At 38.0% G+C, this 25,597-nt stretch overlaps 2 protein-coding genes across 2 annotated transcripts in view; one reads left to right on the top strand and one right to left on the bottom strand.

The window, feature by feature from the left end:
• The first annotated feature begins 10,835 nt into the window (after nt 1-10,835).
• Nucleotides 10,836-15,769, top strand: LOC139980761 (density-regulated protein-like). Its single transcript, XM_071992664.1, has 5 exons — nt 10,836-11,207; nt 11,835-11,993; nt 12,806-12,922; nt 13,570-13,709; nt 14,082-15,769. The coding sequence occupies exons 1-5, from the start codon at nt 10,985-10,987 to the stop codon at nt 14,124-14,126; spliced, it is 684 nt and encodes a 227-aa protein (XP_071848765.1). The 5' UTR covers nt 10,836-10,984; the 3' UTR covers nt 14,127-15,769.
• Nucleotides 15,198-25,597, bottom strand: part of LOC139980760 (RING-type E3 ubiquitin-protein ligase PPIL2-like) — a 26,212-nt gene continuing 15,812 nt past the window's right edge. Inside the window, exons 12-19 of the mRNA XM_071992663.1 lie at nt 25,118-25,207; nt 24,513-24,546; nt 23,594-23,711; nt 22,292-22,348; nt 21,477-21,609; nt 18,518-18,696; nt 17,792-17,941; nt 15,198-16,788 (exon numbers count right to left, since the gene is read on the bottom strand). Coding sequence (XP_071848764.1) covers nt 17,845-17,941; nt 18,518-18,696; nt 21,477-21,609; nt 22,292-22,348; nt 23,594-23,711; nt 24,513-24,546; nt 25,118-25,207 — 708 coding nt within the window. The 3' untranslated portion in view covers nt 15,198-16,788; nt 17,792-17,844. The remainder of the gene's footprint in view (nt 16,789-17,791; nt 17,942-18,517; nt 18,697-21,476; nt 21,610-22,291; nt 22,349-23,593; nt 23,712-24,512; nt 24,547-25,117; nt 25,208-25,597) is intronic.

The following is a 25,597-nucleotide window of genomic DNA, read 5'->3' as shown; positions in this document are numbered from 1 at the left end:
ATGTCAGGGAGACAAATCTTGTTGTGAATGGATGGGAGCCTCGAACCACCATTTTATGCTTCCAAGAAGAATTCGCGTAGGTGGGACCCCACGCTATGATATTCAAGATTAAACAATGATACTGCAGCTAAACGGGTAGAAAGTAAGGTTAAATGTAATTTATAGTTTCCGACCAAACATGTTGATCCTAGTTTTCTTACTTCTTATCTCGTTTTGTACTTCACTGATGCTAATATGATAAATCTTCTCTATGCAGCCCGTGAACGTAATTGTTTTACAACGATGTTTATCTTATTTTTACTATTTGAAAAGATTTTTAAAGACGAGTGGTGATGTCACAAAATTTAGTTCTAACTTGGGTATTTATATTTTGTAGAGGAAATTTATGGGCTGATAGGCTCCTGCTAAGGGAAACGTTAAATAGCTTGACTGCGACAAATTTAGAGACAATCACCGAACTTGCCACAGACAAATTTAACTCCAATAGTAAACACTACTTTTCATACATATACTTCACATGATCAAGCCATTTCATTTAGATAATATCGTGGACCTTTGACAGCCGCATATATGACAGGTATACTATAAACCCACACACACCTCCAAAGCGACACTTACTTTTGTTGGTTAATTCCTAGCCTATGCTACGGCTAATTAAGAGTAACAGCCGTCACCGTGCCGATATCGGTACCCCTAAATACCACGAAGAAGGTTGCGAGCAGCCTCCGGGCGTGTGTTCACTAATGCAACGTGGAATGTGATATAAATAAGAATGTTCATTTTCATTTTAAAAAATACACTTAAAGATCTGCTTTATTGGCTCAAATTATAGCACGCTAATGCTAGGAAAGTTTTGTGATTACGTAATCGACCTGCCACGGTCGTAAATCGACCTCAGGCTCTATACAAATAGCCTGCATAGCGTATCTTTGTGTAAACACTGTGTGGAAATATGTTAATATCTACAGTGTAGTTAATGAAACACGCGTTCACACAAAGACCCTCATACAAGAAAAAATATGTGGCAGGCGTTGCAGACTAATTGGTAAAAAGAGGTCATCTTACGACCAAGGCAGGTCGATTACGTAATCTCGAGAAACTTTTCCATGATAGCGTGCTATAGTTGGGTCTATAAGGCATAGAGGTGATGATAATTGTCCTCGGGACCCGACCTGCATAGTTATCGACACCAATGGCTGTGAGTCTTTCATGGTCATTCGTGCGGTCACCAAAACCGGTGTCCATGATGTCCCTGGCTCTCGTTAGGGTATACGGTATTGAGTACCTTGTTGCAATATATTGTACTATATCGTGTGTGTAAACGGGAAACTCCAGTGACGTATAAGGATTTAAAAGGTTGGAGGGGGGGGGGTGGGTGACAAGTTCCAAATGTTCCCGGCACGATGTTGTAGGCGAATCAAAATTCTTTCGATGAGGGGTGGGGTTGTAGAATGCGGTTCTCTTGTAGGGGTGGGGGTGGGGGACGATATACAGGGGATATATTTAGAACTATATGTTAGGTTATATATTAAGGTCTAACGCAAGGTGTGCTAATAAATACTTTGAATTCTGAAAGAGGAATTCCTCCGACTTACAATGGAGGTGGAGGGTCATGGCCCATTCCCCCTATCGCACGCCACTAAACAACATCATGCTTGAATTCCGTACAACCGAAGTTTACATATATAAGCTTTAATGAGGCCATCTGCATCTTGTACAAGTTTGTCATCAACTTAAGGAGAAGTCTTTTCTTGTTAACGATAATTCATCATTTTGAATCTGCTGGTAGTATCTGCACTACAGCGGAGTAAGTGGCGTAGCCACGGAGATGGGCTAATCCCAGAAATATTTGTCTCTCCCTCCGCCCCTCCCAAAAAATTGGGAGGAAAATTGTTTTTGTTTTTAAAAAATTGTGTTCTGCCTTCCCACACTGGAAAAGCGTTGGGCCATAAAACAAAACACCGATGTACTTACTTAGTTCCAATATAATTTCAACTCTTATTCACGCTCCCAGGTTGTCCTATTCTCACGCTTCCCCCTCACCCCGCTCCCCCTTCACAAGACCATCCCACCACCCAGCCTCTCCCCACTTAGTCGTCAGCTTTAAAGATCCACACAAGTCCTTCGGTACATCGGAAATAAAACAACAAACCCCGCCAAGAGGAGAGGCAGTCAAATACTTCGTCAAAATAAAGTTCGTTCACCCTATAGTGTGACGATTTAGACGTACACTTGCATTTGTCCAAATTGTTGCTACATATATATATTTACCGGAAGTGTTTGCCCTTGCTGTATTTTAGTAAATCTGTGATAATAATCACCATCATGCTGATGTCATTCTTTGAGTCGCATTCTGCTTGACTCATTATCTCTCTCTCTCTTTCAATCTCTCTCTTTATATATCTATGTCCTTCCTCCTTGCTTTTCCACCCCCCTCCCCCTCTCCCCGCCCTGTCATCTCTTTTTTTTGTCTTTAAATTTAAGGGAGAAAAGTTCTTTTTTTCAATTTCACCTCAGGCAAACGATCTTATCTCTGTATAGACCTCCCCGAACTTGACGTGGGAGTCTCCACAACTCCTCAAAAACCGTTGTTATAAACGCGATGATGCAGATTTCCGTCACAGAATGCTGGAGGTATATGCATTACGTCATAATTGTATACATCTTTGATAAGAAAAAATCGAGGGGAATTTAACCTAATTTAAATTTTGTTTAAAAAAAATAGAAACTGTAGTCATATTTTTGGTTCTAATCAGACTGCTTTTCTGAGCCTCGGTTTATTATAGTCATGAGGGAGCCTTGGTACCGAGTGCCTTTGATACAACTTGCATGCTAACTTCAACTATATCAACGCATTGATATCACAGGAAGAACTATAGTTTGAGTGCATGTACTTAGTGTGTCTGTGAGTTATTCGGATACATTACAGAATATTTCGTAATCGGATTTATGTCTTCAATCATTTTAAATTGTTGATATACCGTACCGTATACAGTGTCGTACCGTTCAATGAAAAAAAACCCGGTTCTGCGGACGAGTGGATAAAGGCGGTGGCATTTGGAGCAATGGGGCTTAGCAATCGGGAGGTTCCGGGTTCCATACCCGGCCGGGTCATTTTTTCATCCAAGTTATATATATATATATATATATATATATATATATATATATATATATATATATATATATATATATACATATATATATACATATATATATATATATATATATATATATATATATATATATGTGTGTGTGTGTGTATTTATGAATCTACATATTTTATTCCGTAGTGCGGGAGTTTTTTTTTTGTATAGTATAATGATATGTAAACAAACACACCGAGTGTGGTCTAAGTGACTTGATGCTTGTAAGACACCATGCTGTCAGAATTACCATAACATGGAATGCCATTAAAGTAAATATCTTAGAAGTGGTCACAGTTTTCATTCACTACTTCTATCGGTAAAACATTTAACTAAACGGAAATATTGCTTTGCTGGAGGTAAAGGGATTTTCTACTGTGTGACGTCATTGTTTATCATGAAAGCACACTGTAGGTCTTCTAATTTCCGGTAAATATTTTGTAAAATCTGTGAAACATCTTGCGGCAGCTTGTTTTTGTTTTGTGTTTGGCTGTTTTGGGGTTGCATTTATCCAAACTTGAAACTACAAACACGGTACTCCAGTCGTTTCAAGCCTTACAACACTGGATATAACTTTTTACACTGAGCATGGTTTTTTCTTCATATCCCGCCGGTGTACTCTGGATGTAGTCTTGACTGAAAAACGTCGTGCTAAAAGTGTACCGTTGTCCAAGTCACTTTATTTCTTTGTCTTGATTTGTAAATATCGGTTTTGATATAGTATTAACGACTGTATGTAGGATTTCTTCAGTCTAGTCAAAATGTATTAGTTATGCTCTTTACAATCTTCATTAACATCACTAATCGTTTAGTGTGGGTAGGTATTATGTCCGTCTGGGTGTGCGAATGTGAGTGTATTTGTTTTGTGTGGTGAATAACATGAGTCATTGATTATAAGGTGCCGCGAATTGCTATACTACGCCTACTTACTTGGCTACAAAAAAAAATCATATATCATACAAACTATGTATGTATATATAAATAAGATGAAATTACTTAACATCGTGGATGAATTGATGCGGCTTCATTTATCAATTCATCCGCAGAGACACACCGACACCGGCAGGGCGTAACCATGATGGCAGACAGAATATCACAAAAAAAGTCTTAAAGTACGGTTCATAAATATGTAACATTTACAAGCTAAACAGTCGAAAATTCTTCAGCATTGTTTCAAACGTTGCATTTATTTTTGCACTTAGGCACTCTCGATTTTACCTACATTTTTCAATGGGGGGGACACCCCTCCTCTTACATCCCTCCCCTGAACGGCTTTATTTCTAAGCTCCCCGCCCCTACCCCAGTGCAAATAGAGCAAAGAGGTGCGTGCCCCCTGGCCACCAGTAAACATCTAAAGACACTAGAAATCTTACAGTTCGCGTTGAACTCAACGTGTGTCTCCAGTATTCCTGTTTAGCATCAGTGGGCGGGTGGAACGCGAAACATGAAAAAAAAATACATGAAAAATAACATGAAACTAATACATACACATGCTTCATGTGAACACAGGCTTATGTTTCAGGTTTAGATTTGTACATCTATCGACCCAGCTTCTCGGCACTATTACGAAACAATGTACGATGAGTTAATATATGCCACAGTGGCGTTCCATAGAATACTGGGCTACCAAGGCATTATCAAAAACATCGTCCAAAAAATATTACGGGCCAAGAACAAAGTCAAGTTTGCTCGTTGATATCATCATTTTAACTGTTATTATCATTTTAACTTAAGTGATGTCTTCTGCTTCCACACGAAGTTTTAATTTTAAAGTACAGAAGGTGGCAAGCCAAATAATGTTCGTACTCTAAAAACAGTGATAACCGTACATTCGTTTTTGTGTGTCAAACTCATTTGGACGCTATAATTTAATTCATCTCCATGATTGTCGCTAGGTAGGCATGACGTCAACGCAACCAGAATGGCCGTGTCTATGTACCGTGGTCTATACAAGCCATGTACGCACACGCTTGATTTGCAGTCGGGCACAAACAAAAACGGGGTTTCCCTTTGGTTACTACTAACCTTAGCTGATATTTCTTTAAAAATGGTTACGTTAAATGTATGGCTTTGATTTAAGTTGTAAGGCAGGTGGTTATAAGTATGGCCAGCAAATATCATGTTTTCATAGGAGATGCATTACTGTATTAAGGCAATATGCTGGTGGCAGTGACGATATGAGCTGACAATTTTAATGGGAAAGAAAATATAATTTGGCACTGTTAGTTGAAAACCCTTGCTCTGGCTACCTGAAGATTAGTTGCTTGATTGTAATTTATTTCGACCCGCTAAAGTCTCGAATCATCCCTGGGCTGGATCACAATAGGTGGTCTGTGATGTCATATGTCATATGTGATGTCATAATGTTCTTCAAAGCTTTACCTTTCTATTATAATCTTCTTCTTGATTTGTAATTTAAACTTGATACATTTGGAATGTTTGCTTAGCTGTTCCATTTATTTATTTCATCACAATCCAAATTTTGGGTTAAAATAGTATTTGTGGAAAAAAAAGAGTTAAATATGACAAAAAAATAAAAACATTTTTAGCTGAATTGTCGTCATGACGTCATTTCACTCTGTTGTTGTCAAATGCATTGACATCAAAGCCTATACCGCCAATTTGTTTTTTCCATAAAAATGATCAATAATAATGATGCGATAACCGGTTGCCGATTTCAATCATATTTTATTTTGCACTTAACTTAAGCTACTGGAATATCCCGTTAAATGGGTTAACTTACTTCATACTTAGTTGTGGCTGCAAAACAGACTAACACGTTCGTGACAATGGGGTAAATTTTGAGATCCAAAATCCTATAACATGGGAACATGCAAATTAATACCATATAAGTTATTCTGCAGTTAGATATTATGAAAAAGACAAGAGGTTACCCCCCCCCCCACTCCCATCCCACTGTGGACGGACTTGGCAATCTTGAATACCCTGAGGAACGTGACGGGGGAAATCATTAAGGTGTGTAATGTCAACTTTATGGAATAAACTCAAGACTTATGGCCTATACACATACTTAATGTGTGCATGTACATCTATACCATAGCCACTATATCTGTGTTCGGTAACGTCGTATTAACGACCCGACCCACTTTTAGCTAGCCTATATCAGAAAGGGTTTGCTTATATGCCAACTCTGAACACAGACCTGTTTTATTCTTGTACTGATCTCCGATCTTACCTCCTTGAAACCAGTTCCCTATGTAATAAATATACTAATAGGAAACAGACCGATTTGGAGCTGCAAGATTCTAATGCACTAACAAATCAAAACCAATTAGTTCACAATAGTTGTAAAGGGGGGAGATTTCAGACATAACATTGAGAAAGACTTAGCATGCAGTCGAGTTTTATAATACCATTTCGGTCATGCGCAGGATGTTAGCCACATATGTGGTCGATACTGAATGTTCCTCTCCTACGTCATTCATGCAGCGGTAATGTCATATGATCATGATGTGTCTACAGTTTGGTTACATTGACTCCATGTGCATTAGCATGACTGTAGATTGAATCGACTACTATGCAATGACTCACACATTGCTAGATATGCTATTAATAGTCACAAAGTTTCAAAGAGAGATTTACTCCGTTTGAGGTTTCCAATTGTACATAAACATGGTGATAATGTCTTGTGATCACATGTTTCCATGGTGACATGGCAGGCTGAGCGTAAAGGCGTTATACGGACACATGATACCATTGGGATATGACGTACCATGCATACTTTCACTACATTATTTTGTGCAACGTATCTGATTTGGCACGCACAACAATCACATTTCCCAGGCTATTTATTGTAACAATATATGAACATATACAATAGTGTGTGACGATATGATATCACAAGGAAATCATATGACATCATATGAAAGGATATGACGTCATGTGAGGCAACGATACCTGGCACCAAACCTTTGTTTCGTGGTTCGATTCAGACAGCAATGTCAATAAAGCATTGCTTGGGGTAGCTTGCGCATAAACTGTGTGATGTCTACAAACAAGGTTAAGTCCACAATTACAAAATTCTAATGACGCAGAAATTCAGATAGAGTTGAGGTAATTGAAGCCTCTTGAGCAACTATGTTTTTTTTATTGTATTTTCATTCATTCTATACTTGCTAACTGTAGATATATTTCACTTTTCAAACAACACCGTGCGCCTATTTTTTTTCCCCAGGACGAACGTGGGTTTCAGGTTTTTCTGGAATTTACAAATTCGTTTGAAATCAGGGTTAGGGTTTAATAAGTGGGTTAGGGATCCAGTTTCTATGAAAATGAAGGATTGTCGTTCATAATCTGGGATCAAAACTAGGACAAAAGATTCACAACATGTTTTTTGAAAAAGCGTCACATGTTTGGAATCCAGGGATTTGATTGGCCGATGCCCACGTTCGTCCTGGAAAAAAAAATACGCACACCGTGCTGTACCATCATGCAAATGCAACCAGATCACAATGTGTATAATTCAGAAGCCGAAATTTACGATAACTTTCCACGTGAAAGTGGCCATAAATTTTTATGATTAACCGCAAATATTTCTACAATACGTAAGTATATCATCATAGCTCCATGTGACAATGATGCTTAATTGTTATAGACAACTTTTAGAAAGTAGCTTTAAGAAAACAATATATTATATCCTATAGGGAGCTATCGCAGTTTTGATGTTCCTTCAGAAAAAAATTCAATCTTCAGCAAGTCTAAAACATCATCGAACCATATATGTTTGAATATTTTTCTTTCTTTACCTATTACAATATTTACTTTCTGTCAGAGAGATGGGTTTGTAAGTGCTGAATCTAAATACTGAAATTTGTTTTACAAACTTGAACAAAATTTGCATTCTTTTAAAATGTCAACACGGTCATCTTGGACAACAAGAGGAAAAGTATATCTCACCACATAGTGGCACTATGACATCACGCAATAACAAAGTGGTATCTACACCTGCCCCCCCCCTCTTCCCCCTCTTGCCCCACTTCAACACTACTTTCAAAGCCTAATATATCTCCCAAACGGTGACACCAATCCTTTGTGCATCACATCAAGGGATTTTGGTCTTTTAAGTAAAGAATAAATCCCAAAACCAAACACGAACAGAACAACCCCCATTGTGACGGCTAAGAAACAGTTTGTTCTCTCCTGGAGATATCATAGTTTAGAGAAACAAACAGTAATGTCATAGAGCTGCCATTTTGTTCACGTATGACGTCATGATGTCACAATTAGATGAAATCCTTTGATCTCATCTACATATTTTAATGTTAAAATGTAAGCAGTATTGCTTATATATGAAAACGACGACAGCTTTAGGTATGTTAAAATCGCTTAACAACAACATATTTTCAAAATACCACAAGATATAATAGAAGGCAAACATTGCGGCCATTACACTATGTTTGAGTCTCCATATAATGTCATATTTAAACTGGCTCAATTCCTCAATCTAGGGTATAAAGGAGCGATACAAAACATACGTTTTACCGAGAACGAGATGCCTAGTTGTTTCGAGCAGGTATTAGATTAATAAATTGTGGTTTTCGTAACCTTATCTTTACATGCAGCAGCAGTTTGTGTACCACCTTCAAAAACAATATACATCGGTGGCGGTATTCCACTACAAACTATACATCTACAGTCCTATAGTTACTACTAGCATTACCCCCATGCTACTAGTAAATGTTCAGATATTGTTATTTTCTTCTATAGCTAAAATAATGTGGTAATAAATACCTACGACAACAGGCTAGGCTGCCCGATTCTTATCTAGAACTTACATATTAGGATAGGTATTCTAAAAACTGGACTGGGAGTTGAGACGAGGCGTTACAAGGACAACTATAGATGCCTTCATGCGGACAGAATCATAATAGGAACATGGCTGAATTTACTACCTGGTCAGATTTTTCCGTGCCCAGGGCCCCGGATGTGGGCCCGAAAAAATTGGATGAAAATAAAAGGAAAGATAGAAATGTGGAACGAGTAACCTACTAGAGAAAAATTCACCGAATTGCTTCACAAATGACAAGCTTACTGGTAAAGCAAATGATAAATCAATTGAAGTATGATTAACACATATAAAGAGCATCACACTGAAGATACACACATCAACTGCACACCTGGATATAAATACAAGTGCTAACGTGGCTGCCTTAGTGCCAACGTGGGAAGCCCCAAATGTTACGCCTGAGTCAGGGTCCCCAAAAGGTAAATTGGCTCTGTATAGGCGTCACAGTCCTTGGCAGGCTTGATCCGTGGGCATACCAAGTGAATTTAATCATTTTATAAAATATACACTATAGTAGAAACACTTTTGAGACTGATGGCAGTGATTATCTGATTTTAAATATAAGTTACGTAACTTAAACATTTTAAGCATCCCGTCTTTTGATATGTACAAAGTCTGAATAATTACGTAACTTAAATATAAAAAAATAACTCTACCTGTTTCATAATGCATAATTACATCATCATATACAAAGCATACCATATACGTGCGCAATAACATATGGTATAGACTGAAATAATATAAACGTAATTTTCATCGTCTCAGACGCGAAGTCGATTTCCTACAGTGTTAACAGTGAAAATGATGGCGCGCTTCAACTTTAGGATCCACGGTCATGTAGAAAAACATGCTGAACAATCCTAGTCGATCCTAAAATCGATCCACGAAAGTTAGCAATTGTTTGATTCCCAGTGGCGCAAGCACATATACTTCAAAAATACAGAATATAACAAATATTCCTTAAATACAGTAACCAAGTACGGTAACTTAAAATGTTCGGTAGGCCTACAACCTGAGCATAGTTTCAGAACTTGCAAAATCGTCTAGGCACTGTGCAATGTAGCAACAATTACCCCCCACCCCACCCCACCGCCTGAACCCCTCCCAACGACTTAACTCTTTTGCTGCCAAGACTTCATGGTATTCTATAACGCCGCTCTTCCCGGGCCCCTCTCTTTTATACTCTCTAGCCCTGTTATGATGAGCTCAGCTATATATTCGAATGAATTTTTGAGATATACTAAGTCAATCAACAATGACAAAACCTTTAAAAAGAGCAAAGAAAAATCTGATTAGCCACAATCTCTGCTCTGTTTCATATTTGTATTTTTAGTAGTGATGTTTCTTTTTTTTTCTTGTCTAGAGCATGTATTATGTTTGGGGTGATTGGTGTCATTGTACCACTCGGAAATCCTACACTAAGGTACACGGGGAGAAAACATAATACTGAAAAGTTGCATTTGTCTCAATCCTAATATATGACCGCCACTGACGGAGTAAGTTACGGTTTCCAACATTTCCAAGAAAATCATGATAATTTACCTGTTTCAAGTTTTCCTTAGCATTCTAAATGGTAGATCTCTTAAGACTGGTTCTTCCCAGTAAGGCTTCATGATGTCATTTCAGTAATCAGAAGTATATAAACGTTGGAAAAATAATTAAACGAAATTACTGTGGATGGATACATACATGCTGCCAAAAGATACTCGGTGTCCAAATTTCAGGGTGCTCGACCATTTCTGTTTCTTTCAGGCATGTCACACTTCCCATGAATTAAGCAGGGAAAACTATTCCTGCACACCATTCTTTTACAACTAATACATGTCATGGTTACAAGACGTAGTATTCGGGTGCTGTCTGGTTTCGTCATGAAAAACCCCAAAAGTTCGTGTCGAAGTTACACGCGAGAATTGGTTTCTAACTCCGACGTGCAATAAATGTATTCAGAGAGGTAACCTAACTTCAACCTCGCCTCTCGCTACTGTGCCATGTACAGACTAGGCCTTACGGTGTAGATGTTACATATAAACTGTACATGCACATAAAACTTAGGCTGTCACTCGAGAGCTACCATAAGGTCCTGCTACTCAGTAAACTTACTTTCGTATACGAACGAATTGGTTGCAGAATTAAAATGACTGACGTCGAGGAATCCTCCCCGAAAGTAGCTGAAGAAGAAGTTGTTGAAGACGAGGATGGTGACTCAAAGCCTGAAAGAAAGCAAATTCAGTGTCCTGTCGAAGTTCTGTATTGTGGAGGTAAGCTGGGCTACTCGCACAATAAAATAAAAGTAGGCTAGTATGGAACTTCAGTTCAGGGTCACAAATTTGTATCCTTTAGCAGTTCGATGTAAGAAAGATAATACTTGGATCGTAAAATATCACGTTTTACCCATAAAATTATAATGAACTGTCGGTAAATTGTTTCATACCGAAGAATTGTATGACTAAAGAACATGTACCTCAATAATTTAATTCTGATTTGCATCTTTTTCTGGCAAATGATCTCAATTGTGTGCACCATGTGAGCCATATTCGTTTTGAGATTATAACGTGAACGAACTGACCTCAGAGACTAGCTGAAAATCCTCCCATGGGCCCCACAAAGGGGAGTAATTAACTGCTTTATGCTACACCACATTTCCTCATATGGAAGGTTTATACTAGTCTTACAAAATACTTGACGCTTACATGACTTGTAGCACATTCTCAGTGTGTGCATGTGCATGTGCATGTTTTGAATAGTATGCTTGGTATTTGATGTCGTGTGATTATACAAGACGAACAAAACTGGGACCACTTACCATATATATTGAATATTTGTGAATTGGTTTTCAGCTTCTGTTAATTTCATTTTTGAAATACAATTTCTCTCTCTCTCCTAAGAGTGTTCGTTACCTGTGGAGTACTGTGAATATCATCCCAATTATGACAAATGCAAAGCTTGGCTTGAAAAGAACTTTCCAGCTTTATTTAAAAATTTGTCCATTTCTGGTGGAAAAGGTGCAGAGCAAGAAGAAGACACTAAAAAGAGACAGAAAAGAGGTGAGGTCCAATCATTTCAGGCTTGTAAAGGAGACACAAACCCAACCATCATTAAAGGCCTCTGAGCTGAGATAGAGATAATTACAGTAATGAACAACTTTGCCAAACAGCTACGGAATCTCTTATTCCATAAAAGTAAATATCACAAGATTAAAAATCCTTCACAAAAATTCTTAAGACCTTATCAAGTATAAGTTATATTACAAAATCTTACCACATGTTTTTCCATTACATATGCTTGTCATTATATAAATACAATGTTTATTTCTGTAATGGAGATGGGCTTTACAAATGCTGAATCTACAATCGTGAAGCTCTTAAGTCTTAACATGAGCTTATGACCTGTATTATGGCAGTGGTTTCAATGTCAACACTGTTAGCAATTAATCTTGAAAAAAGAAAACAAAGTAAAACTAAAAGATTCCCAGATCCTAGTGGCAATATTATAGCAAAGATTTACATAATGACAGCTCCCAGTCATAACTAATTATACAAGGATATCTCCCAAACGAAGTAAGATTTTACTTGGCTATTTGGGGGAGTGGGGGGGGGGGTGGGGGAAGGGTCACCACAAACAGCAAAGGGAGGGGCAGGGTGGGATAGCATCTGAGTATTTTGCTAGAAATAGAAAAACAAAAGATTACATATGCCTCTTTTATCAAAAGGTTGGCAATCAAGGGTTTGCTTACAAAGCAACTAAGAAAAGTTTCACTATATATTGCCATATATGGTATAACCACTAAAGGAGGGTCATTCTATTCTTTGAACAAGTCCCAGTCATCATATGAGCACTTGACCTCTCCTTTTTACAGGTGGAAAAGGTGTTGTGAAGACTAAGAAAAAAACTGAACCACAAATGGTCGCTGTTTCCAGAGTCACAAGAAACAAAAAGAAATTTGTCACTGTGATACGAGGATTAGCAACACATGGTGAGTAGTACCGAATACTTTTTCTTTACTCTACAGAACAATAGTGTATGATAAGCAGACAAAATTCAGTCTTCAAAAACTGCTACACAAAATTTGGAGTTGAACTTATTACGTTTGATTGTTTTGAGTGAATTTTGACAGGCTGTAAAAATGTGGTTATGATTGTTGTATTAGAGAAACAGCCGATTTCTTAAAGGCCTTGAAGACTCGCCCCAAACCGCCTGCCACGCTCTGAAAAGGTTAACTTTCCCTTGCTTGCAAGTGAAGTTTTCTTCTTGTCGCTACAAAATGCAGACAGTAATGAAACGTGATACCTTGTTATCTTTTATATAGACCTGAGATGTCCACGCTGCTATGTACATGGTGTTGTGGGTATTGACCGTAGCTGTATGTATTGACTGTACACTAGTGTTTAATTACCGACGGTAGCAAGCTGTGTGTGTATTTTCTGGGATCGATGGTGGTGTCTAACACTTGTTACACCTCATTCGAAACTAGGTCAGATTACCGGCATGAGACGTTTCTTTGTGCACGAGTCTTCACACCCTTTAAGCAATGAATACTAATCTGCTCAGTGTGTTTCTGACTTTCTGTGCATATGTCCTCAGTACTCACAACTTTCTTGTGTATGTTTCCTGTCCTCGCAGATATCGATCTAAAGAAAGCCTCCAAACAGTTTGCCAACCATTTCTCGTGTGGATCGGCAGTGACAGGTGAAGACGAAATCGTCATCCAAGGCGATGTCACTGACGAGGTCATAGAATTGATTCAAAAGAAATTTCCACAGGTACGATGATTTAACAGAACTGCATTTAAACTCATTCCACTATTTTGTTCAAGAACTTTTGCATGTCCAGCCATGAACAACTGGTAAAGGCTCTTCTGTGATATTTAATCTCTGCCACACTATTACCCCTAAACCGGTTGTGTGAGATGATTAAATTTCTTGTCAGAGAGAGGGAGTGAGTGAGAATCGAAAACTATCTTTGGCATTTTTCTCAGTAAAAGTAAACCTTTCAAAATACATTAATCTTGTTGAACAGCAAACCATTAACTTACTTTGACAGACCACCCCGGAACAAAGTTCTATGTCATATTTTGAGTGAATAATTTAGTAGTCCTTTCTGTTGGTATTTTTTTCAATTTTTATTCCATCTAGATCGATGAAGATTCTATAGATGACGTTGGAGAGCAAAAGAGATGAACAAATCTGTTGAACATGTGGAACAGAGGTCTGCTTTGGACCCTTCGCTGGGAATCTTCAGAACTCCCCAAAAATGAGTGTCTTCTCGGAATTACAAGACTCGATGGAAAAAATGCACACTCTGATCGCGTTCCATCCAAGCTGGATTACGTAAATTGTAATCACTATATTTACATCTGTCTTTTCTTTGTGTCTCTTGGCAAAACAAATTGGAGATGTAGCCAGGTTAAATTAAATAAGTCAGAACACTATTTGTGGCCTGTCAGTCTCTTTTGCTGAGGGGGGGGGGGAGGGGGTGGGAAGGAGGAACAGCTAATGGTATAAGATATATTTGAAGGCCTTTGCAAATGGAAGGGGAGTGGCCAAAGACCTGAGCTTACATCTGATGTTTTTTGTGCCATCAAATTAAACATATTGGCCTGGAAGTACAACTCTATCATTATACAACTTTCTGGGCTGTTATTGAAGTGTGTACTATGTTCCTGGCAGTAATGTTATGTCATTCCAATTTCCAATTCTCTGTTTCTAACATTTCAAATAGCTCAGAGAAAGTTGTGGAAGATCATATAACATCATTTCTTGAGTATTAACAAAAAAAATTAAGACCATTAGTCAGTCTTCTCAGAGAGGATAAATACTCCCGGTGAGGTGATATAAATTGGTTTTAATAACCCATCAAAGTTTATTGCTACTCATGTTTCTAGCATATCATAGAAGTCTTTATTTTTCATTTAATGTTAATTTAAAAAATAACTTTTGTTTACTAAGATAACATTATTGACTAAATAGAAATTGGTCATTTACTTAATACCTGGCTGCTAAGTTATCAAGCAATCCAGTCAGCTGGTCCAGTTTGAAAGGAACCACTCAGAAGGTCCAATGTCCAAACCTTTCCTCTTTTGAGGTTCGAACAATCCTGTGAAATTTGCGACTATTTAATATGTTGCTTAATCATTGAATTATTTCATAGCTGTGCATAAAATGCACTATAATATTTGGGGGTGTGGGGGGGGGGGGAGCTCAGCTTATAGATGTAATAAAGTTTCATTCACATCAAAAGATTCCATGTCCTTATGTTTGCATAGTTTGTTAACTGTTTTTATTTTATTTCCCCAGTCATGGTTTAACATGATCCATCACCTACATGTGCCATTAACTTCTCACTTGATATATACATGCACATGTTCAATTCTCAATTTCCGCACTGGTGGAATCTCTCATGAACCATGTTGTTAAAGCACAAGATGAAGTTTGATATGTGGTAAACGGTTGAAGAAACAAAACCCCACTGCAATTAGTCCAGGTTGTATGTCTTTCCCTCTTTCAAACCGTGTGAAGTGGCTGAAGTACTCGGTCTAAACACACAGACAATCTGGTCAGTTTCTCAGATGCAACATAAGACTTCACAGGAACATATAGGACAATTAAAGCCTCAAATAACATATTTAAAATACATTACAAAGTTTTCAAGGACAAATGACATTGAATGGTATCCAATAGCGTTCATGTAAAGGAAATTGTTTTGGTTTACTTATTAGCATGTACATGTACAGATTAACATCAACATTTAGGTCTGCCCATAGGAGCTAATATCATCAATTTAACCTTAAATTAGAGATTTTAGCGTATCTTTAAACTGAATATCTTGAAACAATGGAATAGCTGTAGAAACATGAATGATGAACCATGCCATATCGAGACTAAAATTCTGCCTAAAGTCATGCCTTAACAAAATGGAACAGAGGGATGTCTGTTTCCATGGGAACAATGAAATTATGAAGATACAAAGCAAGATCTCATTGCATTCAAATTATCATCAAATACAATATATTTACATCATAACTCTTGTACTAACATCAAACACCCAGTGATGGGGGAAAGCAATTACTTAAAAGTCCATATTAAAGAGAAATGAATAAGTTCATTTCTGCTCTCTCTCTCTGGGTGCATTCCTGATTCACAGGATAACAACCAAGTATATTTTAGTTGACGAAGTGAAAATGTGAAAAGAGTCACCCATCTTAAAAAACTTAAAATTTATTACTCCAGCGATAAAATAACCATAGTCGGCAGCATGCAGAGGTTCACGACTAAAGCGGCCAAGTTTTAATAAATGGAACAAATCACAAGGTGATAAATATGCATGTGACCTCAAAAAGCTCTGGTCGTCGACAGCCAGCAGTTTTGTGCGCTACTCAGTCATTCGGTGTGCGGGGGGGGGGGGGGTCACTTGTAAGACCATGGGTCTTCACGACAATCTTAAGAACTTGGCCACGACAGTTGAGTCGAGTCCACCGAAGGTTGATAGAACAAATCAGTCTCAACAATGCACTGGCTTTATATGTTGCTTTTGTTATAAAGTTTTCCTGTAAATAAGAAAACAACATCACACTTTCAAGGTACTGTCGACAATAATGACCCGGCAAGCTTTAACGAGTACATCTTAGTAACAGAACTGCTGGGTGAGATAAGCACTCTGCTTCTCCTGACTAAATCACTACCTGAAGGTCACTTCCTGTCTGTTGCATGAATATGCATTAGCTGTGATCCTCCACCAATGAGAATAGACTGCCGTCCTCCATTTTGTCCGTCGTCTTTTGAAGATGAGCGGTCTACAGTCATCTTGACATGTACTACAGATCATCGAGAGCTTCCTCTAATCCTGAAAGAAACGAACAAATGACGACTTTGGATTTTGGAACAGAAACTATTTTATTTTGCTTGATTTTCATTTCTGACTGCAAATCGTCAATCATACATGTGACATCCTCGTCGTGGCAACGAGCTCCTCTGATATTTTATGAATTTGATAGGATTTAGGCGACATTATCAGAATGAAGATATTTGGCAACTTCCAAGTTCTTTGTGAGTGTTCCAATCAATCATACATTTAGGAGAGAAAGATAATATCGACAGAGGCTTTCAAAGGTTGAGAAGGGGGGGGGGGGGGGGGGTGATGGGCAAATTATAAATTCTGCAACTGATTTAAGTAGGAGATGAACCTTAATGGAAGGGCCAGAGGTGAATGATAGTTTTAATGAAGAGGAATATGGTCATATTCCTATGTCAGACGATGCAACAATTACCGTGAAGACTAGAACTGTTAGTTTAAAAACCCCTCGCAATATCTTGTCCCTTACTCAAGATATAGTTGATTGAATGTAGGAAACTGTTTTGTCCGGCTTAACCCTCCCATACTCCAAGTACAAATGGATCACAGTAGGTGGTAGGTGCTGTTATCATCGAATGTTCTACAAAACTTTTCTACATTCTAATAATCATGTTTACTTCTTGTACGTGTCCTTTAAATTATGCTATATTTGGAATGCTTTCTTAGCTATTAAAGTTCCCCGCACTTAAGAATTCCACCAAAATACAACTTTGGTTCAAAATATTTTTTTCTCTGGTGAAATAAATGATATGAATATTATAAAGAAAACTTCTCAGTTCAATTGCCATGATGACATCACTCAATCTGTGTTGCCGGATGCATTCACCAAACTATCACCAGATTTTAACAAAATTGTAAGCGTTGCCAAACAAAATGTTTTGAGGGCTTGGTTTCCACAAAAGATGCAGAAAATTTCCAGCAACTTTGTTATGCAATCAACTTCAGCCACTTGCAAAAAATCCCCCTTTAAATTATGGAGCCCCTAAGTTAATACCATGGTTACTGCTAAGATGGTTCTCTCTCGTTGCGATGATCCCAGTGTGAGGGCTACCAGGCGCTGAAGTCAGACAAGGCCATCGAAGACTTAACCTTCTTCCTCGGAACAGATGTCTTCTGGGTAACTGCTGTCTCCGCTGGTCTTTTGCTGGTAATTAAGAATAAGAGTGAAACCAAATAGACCTAACTGTTTAGCTATGATATACCTTGGTTGGACAGTAGATTTGTCAGAAATACAAATGCAACATCTTTTATCCATCTGGAAGTCAGTTACTGTTAGTGTACCATCGTTAGTGTAGCATTCCGATTTTGAGTACTGATTTGAATGCTGGATTTGCTTACATTAGAGAGAACTTGAAATATTACCACAAGCAAACTAGGTTAAGTGTATGGCATCAGAATAATCCTTTCAAAACCAAAAATTGACACTCATCCAGGACCTATCACACTGTCATAGTAGATGTATCTAGCCTAGCCTAGCCTACTTTGCATATATATATATATATTTATATGAATCACGGTTGTTGTTAAGAATGTCATTACCTCTTGAGGCTAACTGTGCAATGTTTGGATGAAAAGAGACCACACGTGCCATTGTGGGCCAATAGGAATACAACTCAAACCCTGTTAAAAAACATTGCTCACTTAACCTGAGGGAGGGAGGGAGAGGTGCAACATGGTTATGAAAGGATACCCTGCTAATTTTAAACTTTTGTCTCTATACCTGGAAGACTCTGTGGACTTCTTTCCTGAGATATATTTGCCTATTCCGGACCTGAAGACTGCCGGTGTCTCCTCCATGTTGGCCGACACCAGGGATGAGGATGGACCGGCCCGAGACGTCGAAGGACCGGCTCTGGCCAGCTCTTCCTCTACCTTCAGTTTCTCTCTCTCTTCGGCTAGCTGATGAAGCAATGACAACATGTCAAAGGTCAAAATTGTGAACACTTATTGGTATGTATGAAAGCACAACACAAGTCTAGACACCCAGTATAGCATGGTAACAATTAGGACACACTTTTGTAAATTTCCTGATTTTGCTTTCCAAAGAGGTTAAGCACAACTTGAAGTGTGTTGACAAGTCCCACAATATTATTTTCACAAAGTGACATCAAGCAGTGACATAAACTTGCATAGTTAGGTTCAAATCATTTCTACCCAGTAACTTTCTGTTGTTTTGGCTTCACTTATCAGCTCAAGTGGGCCCAGTGACCCTTCTCATTCAACGTGGTATATTTTGCATTTGAACAAAGAAAAGTGATTACAGATTAATGGAGGTAATCCAAGTGAATTCCTCAACAAAAAGGCGTTTAACCCCTGATTGACCTCGCGAGAGATCCTACGGGGGATAATACATAATAGTATTGTTTTTATAGAGTAGACACTTTTTGTTTTATTTTTTCTTGGGAAAGTTGTCTATTGTTCAGACAGGGTGTTGATGGTAAGTGAAGTCTTATGCAATAACATTGTATAGAAGCCATAAATAAACACAAGGTCGGAACTAAAGAGTCAATTAGGTAGGGATCTCTAAAGGGGAGGAATTTCTTAGTAAATAGGATTTTGGAGACGGAGTAGTTAATTCCAGATGTATTCACCTCTTTTTAAGTAGACTGCACCATCGATATCAAAACTTATACAAACAGCTGCCCAGAGCTGCAATTTCTTTTGTCAAAATTCATGTAATAAAGATTTCAGCAAACAAAGCTAGATATATAGAAATTAGAGATATTTATTCCACACCGAGTGAACTTTAATAGTTCAGTCCTTTTAAGTGCCGTAACGAGACAACCTGGAGAGATGATATCTCAGTAGTGGGATTGAGTAAAGACAACTGCATCTTTATGTCAGCTATGGTTTTACCTTGAGCGCTCAACTGACTCCCCCACACTGTCAGACTCATCAGCCCAGACAAAGACTGTTTGTTGTTAAATGAACGGAACTTGCTTAGGTCACATGCAAACTGATTAACCAGTGATTGTTTTACATTTGTTAGAAATATGAGGAAATCTCCATTTCTGTAGCTTTTCTTATCTTTTACATGATACATATACAAACCAAAAGCTTTCACAAAACTAACCAAAGAATTAAAATAGAAAAGCAACAAATTTCTGAATGGTCTTTATTCCTGTTACCCCTAGGATATGCTTAATATGATCCACTATGAACACCAATTCAGCTATATAGATAGTCAGACTGTATGGCATCATTTCACACCAGGTTTATTGGCAAATTTTACTGAGAGAGAATGAGGCATTTGGGTGAGAGAAAAACGCTTGGATGTTTCGTTGAAGTAGATTCATTCCCATATATAGAACAGATGAGTGAATATACACAAGTGTTTATGTTTCAATTACAGTCTCAACACTTGACTGTGTTTTTTCAATTACAGTCTCAACACTTGACTGTGTTTTTTCAATTACAGTCTCAACACTTGACTGTGTTTTAGATGCAGGTTGACGATTATATACAACAGCTCATTGCCTCAATACTGTACGTTACTGAGTTATGCAACTTTCACTTCCAATAACATAACATAACACAGCACATAACATAACATTCAGTCCACCAGACATTTCGATAAAAAAAAAAATCAGATTTTTTTGGCAGGAGTATGTTTAATTTCCTCCATCACCTTGGCACTGCAGGATCAAACAGCTGGAAATTTTGAATCAGCAAAAGCATTTCAGGCGAAGGAATGATCCCTTTTCAGCTTCAAGTGCCTTTAAATATCCTTGAAATATCTTGTTGAGAATGTAAACACAAACGATACACACGAAATAGACTGACTAGAAATGTCACAAGCTTGCTAAACTTGCCTCCTTAACTCATCTATTGGGCACATTGCGAAAATAAGCTTCTTCAGGGGAAGGGTCCACAACCCAACACCATGCACCCTCAACCTACTTCTTGGAAGTTTTCCTACCCCTCTGATTTGAGAAGACAAATTCTGCATCTAATCCAACTGAAATTTGGCTTTATGTCATTCACCATTTTGACATATTTTGCTTGATTTTAATTACTGTACTGGCAACACAAGCATGCTGTATACATAGGGTTTACGTTACAGTGTATTAGTTCACATGGAACACACACACTGTATACATAGGGTTTACGTTAGTGTATTAGTTCATATGGAACACACACACACATTGCATACAAAGGGTTTATGTGACAGTGTAATAGTTCACATGGAACACACACACTGTATACATAGGGTTTACGTTAGTGTATTAGTTCACATGGTACACACACTGTATACACAAGGTTTACGTGACAGTGTATTACTTAACATGGAACACACACGCTGTATACAAAGGGTTTACGTTACAGTGTATTAGTTCACATGGAACACACACACTGTATACATAAGGTTTACGTGACAGTGTATTACTTAACATGGAACACACACGCTGTTCGTTAGTGTATTAGTTCACATGGAACACGCACACTGTATACATAGGGTTTATGTTACAGTGTATTAGTTCACATGGCACACACACTGTATACATAAGGTTTACGTGACAGTGTATTACTTAACATGGAACACACACACACTGCATACATAGGGTTTAGGTTACAGTGCATTAGCTCACATGGAGCACGCACACGCTGTACACATATGGTTTACGTAACAGTGTATTACTTAACATGGAATCATTTTTCATTTCTCTACGTAAGCTCACCTCTTCATCTACCTCCTCGAAGGGATTCACAAACACCATACAATCTTTGATCTGAATCTCCTCCTTTGGTCGGTCCTTCTTGTCGGTCTCAACTTTCTCCATGGCTGAGAGGGTATCGATACCTCCGACCACTCTGAAATGACAAGAAAAAGGGGCGGGGGAGGGGGGCGGATAAATACTCATTAAATACTAAATACAAGTTAGTATACCATAAAGCTGCATTCTGCATCGGGTTGTATTATTGTGCAGGTTTGGCCAAGTTACGTAATATCTGTTCATTATTATAATAACAATAATAATCAGCAGTTATTTCACAGAGCTTAGGTGACCTCAAATGTGGGAGAAACCTACAAGGGCTTATGGATTACAACTTACACGTCGGGTGGCTTCCAATTCAACATCTGTAACTCAAATTTAGGATCTATTCAATGTAGAAAGTCATTTCAGATGGGAAAACCGTAGATTGCTCTTGGGATGAAAAACCCACCTAACTATGACCCGGCCGGATATGGAACCCGGAACCACCCGATTGCTAAGCCTCATTTGCTTCAAATGCCACCGCCTTTATCCACTCGGCAGCCACAGCACCGGTTCATTCATATATCACTCAATATCACATATCACTCAATGACAGGAAGGGAAGTAGTTAACTGTCAGATTCCAACAGAAAAATTGTTGAATGAACGAGTTTTTTTCCCTTTTATACTTTTCCGTCCACCCAGATGGGAACCCATTGTAAAAGCTTTTACAAACACTATCTTGGGTTAGGGATCCATATTTCAGGATTCCTGGTTACAACAAAGAGACAGATTTACCTGCCAAATACTGTGTGCTTGCCATCCAAATGTGTACAGGACCTGTAGGTTATGAAGCTGTTGAGATCAAAAAAAAAAAAGAAAGATGGAAAATTGATTTCTAAAAATGACTAAATTCAACAAAATACTCAAAAAATCTTCTGAATTCAGATTTCCGTATTTTTATCCACGTTTGATATACAACAAATCAAATGCATTATAAACAAACAAAGGAATCATCAGTAGTAACAAGTGTATTCCATTAAAGGTCAAGGTTTATTCTTTACCAGTAATTGTTTGAGTCGGGAACAAGAGTCACTGTCTATAAATTTTCTCTCGGAGAAAAACTCTGTGAACTTACTTTGGAAACGTTCACTTTATAAATTTAGTGATTAGAGTCAAAACTCATTACATCACCCCAGATGACTAGAAGCAATGCTGAAACTTTCCTATATTGTGGAACTATTGCATAATCTACCGAGAAAAAACCAAAAAAAACACATTAAAAGTAAGCTCAACTATCTTCATGATCTTTTATGAGAGGTCATCGTGATGGCCAATTTCCTCTTGATTGAGTACCAATCGCCCCAAGTGTTTTCCCCTCAGGGAAAAAATGCCGACAAGCGACAGGAAGTACATCCTTTTTGGTATCTTATCAGACGGGATCTGGTCAACTGTGGCTTGGATGTTAGGGTACACATGTTGCAGTACATATGATGCAACTATTGGGTCAATTTGAGACCAATCTAGGCCTCTGTGTGATGACATGGTGCCTTCAGGAGGTAAAATCTCCTAATAAATTTTTTTTTTTTACTTTTGATAATATCATGGTCATTATTCATTTGGAAAGAAGGGTTGTTTCTGAATAAACTATTCCAGTCTTGATAGTGCTAACTTTCTTTTCGGCAACAACTTTCACAAATACCACCTCGATCGAAGAAGACACGCAACCAAGTAATAGATAAGGACAGATGTTTAAAACTTAAAAGTTCTGATGGAAGTGTGATGTCGTTAAATAGGCTTGGTCAAGTCTTCAGCTGAGTATATGGAATGGAGGGAGTATTTTAAATCATTCAAAATCTTCAAAATATAATCATTTCGGTCGTTGCTCAATTTTTAGGGCAGACCGAAAAGTTACATTTCTGTTACATATTTAAGTTGTGTAAGAATAAGTTGGCCTGACGTTTCGATCCTAACAGGATCTTCTTCAGAGGCTAAATGACAAAGAGGCTAAATGACTAAATGACAAATTCAGAGGAGAAATGACATATTTAATTTAACGATGATAGTAAGAGTTACTTATTTCCCCTTACGATAACTTACAATTGTGATTTATTAGTGTCAGGCCCTGAATTAGCCATGCTCAGTATTCCCCGTCCAGAATGCGTCAAATTCGGTTTGAATTCGTCTTGGAAGGTACCTCCCCAAGAAGAATCGCCTCCTATAGTATTATAAAAAAAGAAAAAAGAAGAAAAAAGAAGAAAAAAGAAGAAAAAAGAAGAAAAAAGAAGAAAAAAGAAGAAAAAAGAAGAAAAAAGAAGAAAAAAGAAGAAAGATGCATTGTTGTTTTTCTCGCCATTTCTCGCCATTTGGTCTATCCTCGTTTTGAGCATTCACTAGGCTCTGTCAAATATGGCAGGCTTGGAAATTTCACAATTTATACCCCCCCAAAAAAAAAATTAAATTGCATTAACTTAATTATGCATATTCATGAATACTTTGTTTAAGAACCGAACAGCTTCTTTGTTTATAGCAGTGTTTCAGGAATGATTCCCAATGTAATAGCAATATATATGTATTAATACATATAACCTGATATGGTAAACGAAACCATTGTCTTTTGTTTGCTAGATATCTTACAAAGTAAACGAACGTTTTGCTAATAAACAAAATTAGAAATAGGGACCGTAACGGCTATCGATTGCCGCTCAATCTTGCAAAACATGTTTGATCACTAGCATGTTAAATACGTCCTTCGTTGACACAGTAAATGTCGTGCAAACCTCTTATTCTGATATGAGAAGCTAGATGGAACCGGGCAGAGTGAAAACAGTCTAATATCTCATTGTGGGCATTCACTGTTATTAGAGTATAGAGACTACATGTTTACTTCTGTAGTGAAACAGAAATATGGAGCTGACTTTTCAAGCACATAAATTTCTCCCGACATATCTCCCCCCGCCCCATACCTCTCTCCCCTCCCAGAAAGAATAGAGAGTAAAGAAGAAGGTACTGCATTTACCTTTGCCAGTTGCGGTGGGATCCCCTCCCTGAATCTGTTTACAAAATGTGTAAAAATGACAACGTTAAAAAGTTTACAAACTAGAAGACCCCAGTCGGTTGCCTTGGTGACTCCTCGCCACATTTTTGTACGAAAAACTTTAAGCAGTAACACACTACACACAAGAATCTTACGTGTTGACCTTTACCGTGCTGCAAAGAGTCTTGCACAAACGCAGACCTATATATCAAGTTAGAAATTCATATCCAAGCCTTCACTTTTGCTGTTGTCATGGCTACACGGTTTTCAGACTTATATTAAACGTAGTATGAACATGAGTAAGATGCACCATTAGAGTTATTGGGTCCTAACTTGCTGTAAGCTATTTAAACAATGCATAATTTGAACATACATAAAACATATATATTGCATTCTCGGTGGACTCCAAATTTGTACCCGAGTAGAGAATTTTAGATTTGAATGTATGATTTAAAAAAATTTGAAATGTAAATTCCCCAACCCCTTTTCCTTCTGCAATTGGGAAATGTACGGATAAAAGGGAACAAAGAATATAGGAGTTTACATGACCCCTGCACGGTTCAGACAGAGCAAGAGAAAAGACTCACCATGAAGTTTTTGATGGATCTGTGAAATTTTGTTCCTTTGTAGTAACCACTGATACAAAGTTTGATAAAATTCTCACAAGTCTTCGCCACCTTGAATGAAACAAGAGAAATGAGACTTCAACCGGTTGCTTCTCCCAGACATTATGTTCACTTAAATAATTAGCACGATAACTGTCTGTCATTGCCAGGATTATTGTAAGGGTGGGGTGGGAGGGGGAAAGATGGGTGGTGGTGGAGAGGGGTGTGTTTGTCAAGAACAGACGTACTAATGTCCCATGCACACTTTCTTAGATATTGTATAATGGAGTGTTGACTATAAAACAGAAGGTTATATATAGAAGAATTGAAAGGACCTTTCCGCTACTACAACTCTGCTCCTCATCCCTCATCTTTGGTATCTCTCTAACTCCCTCCCTCCCTCCCTCCTTTCCTACCCCACCTCCCCCCCTGCCCAGGAAATTAATATTACAACAAGGCAGG

Source organism: Apostichopus japonicus, chromosome 15, assembly GCF_037975245.1.
Source record: "Apostichopus japonicus isolate 1M-3 chromosome 15, ASM3797524v1, whole genome shotgun sequence".
Lineage (NCBI taxonomy): Eukaryota > Metazoa > Echinodermata > Holothuroidea > Aspidochirotida > Stichopodidae > Apostichopus > Apostichopus japonicus.
This window is presented reverse-complemented; position numbering and strand designations above follow the sequence as displayed.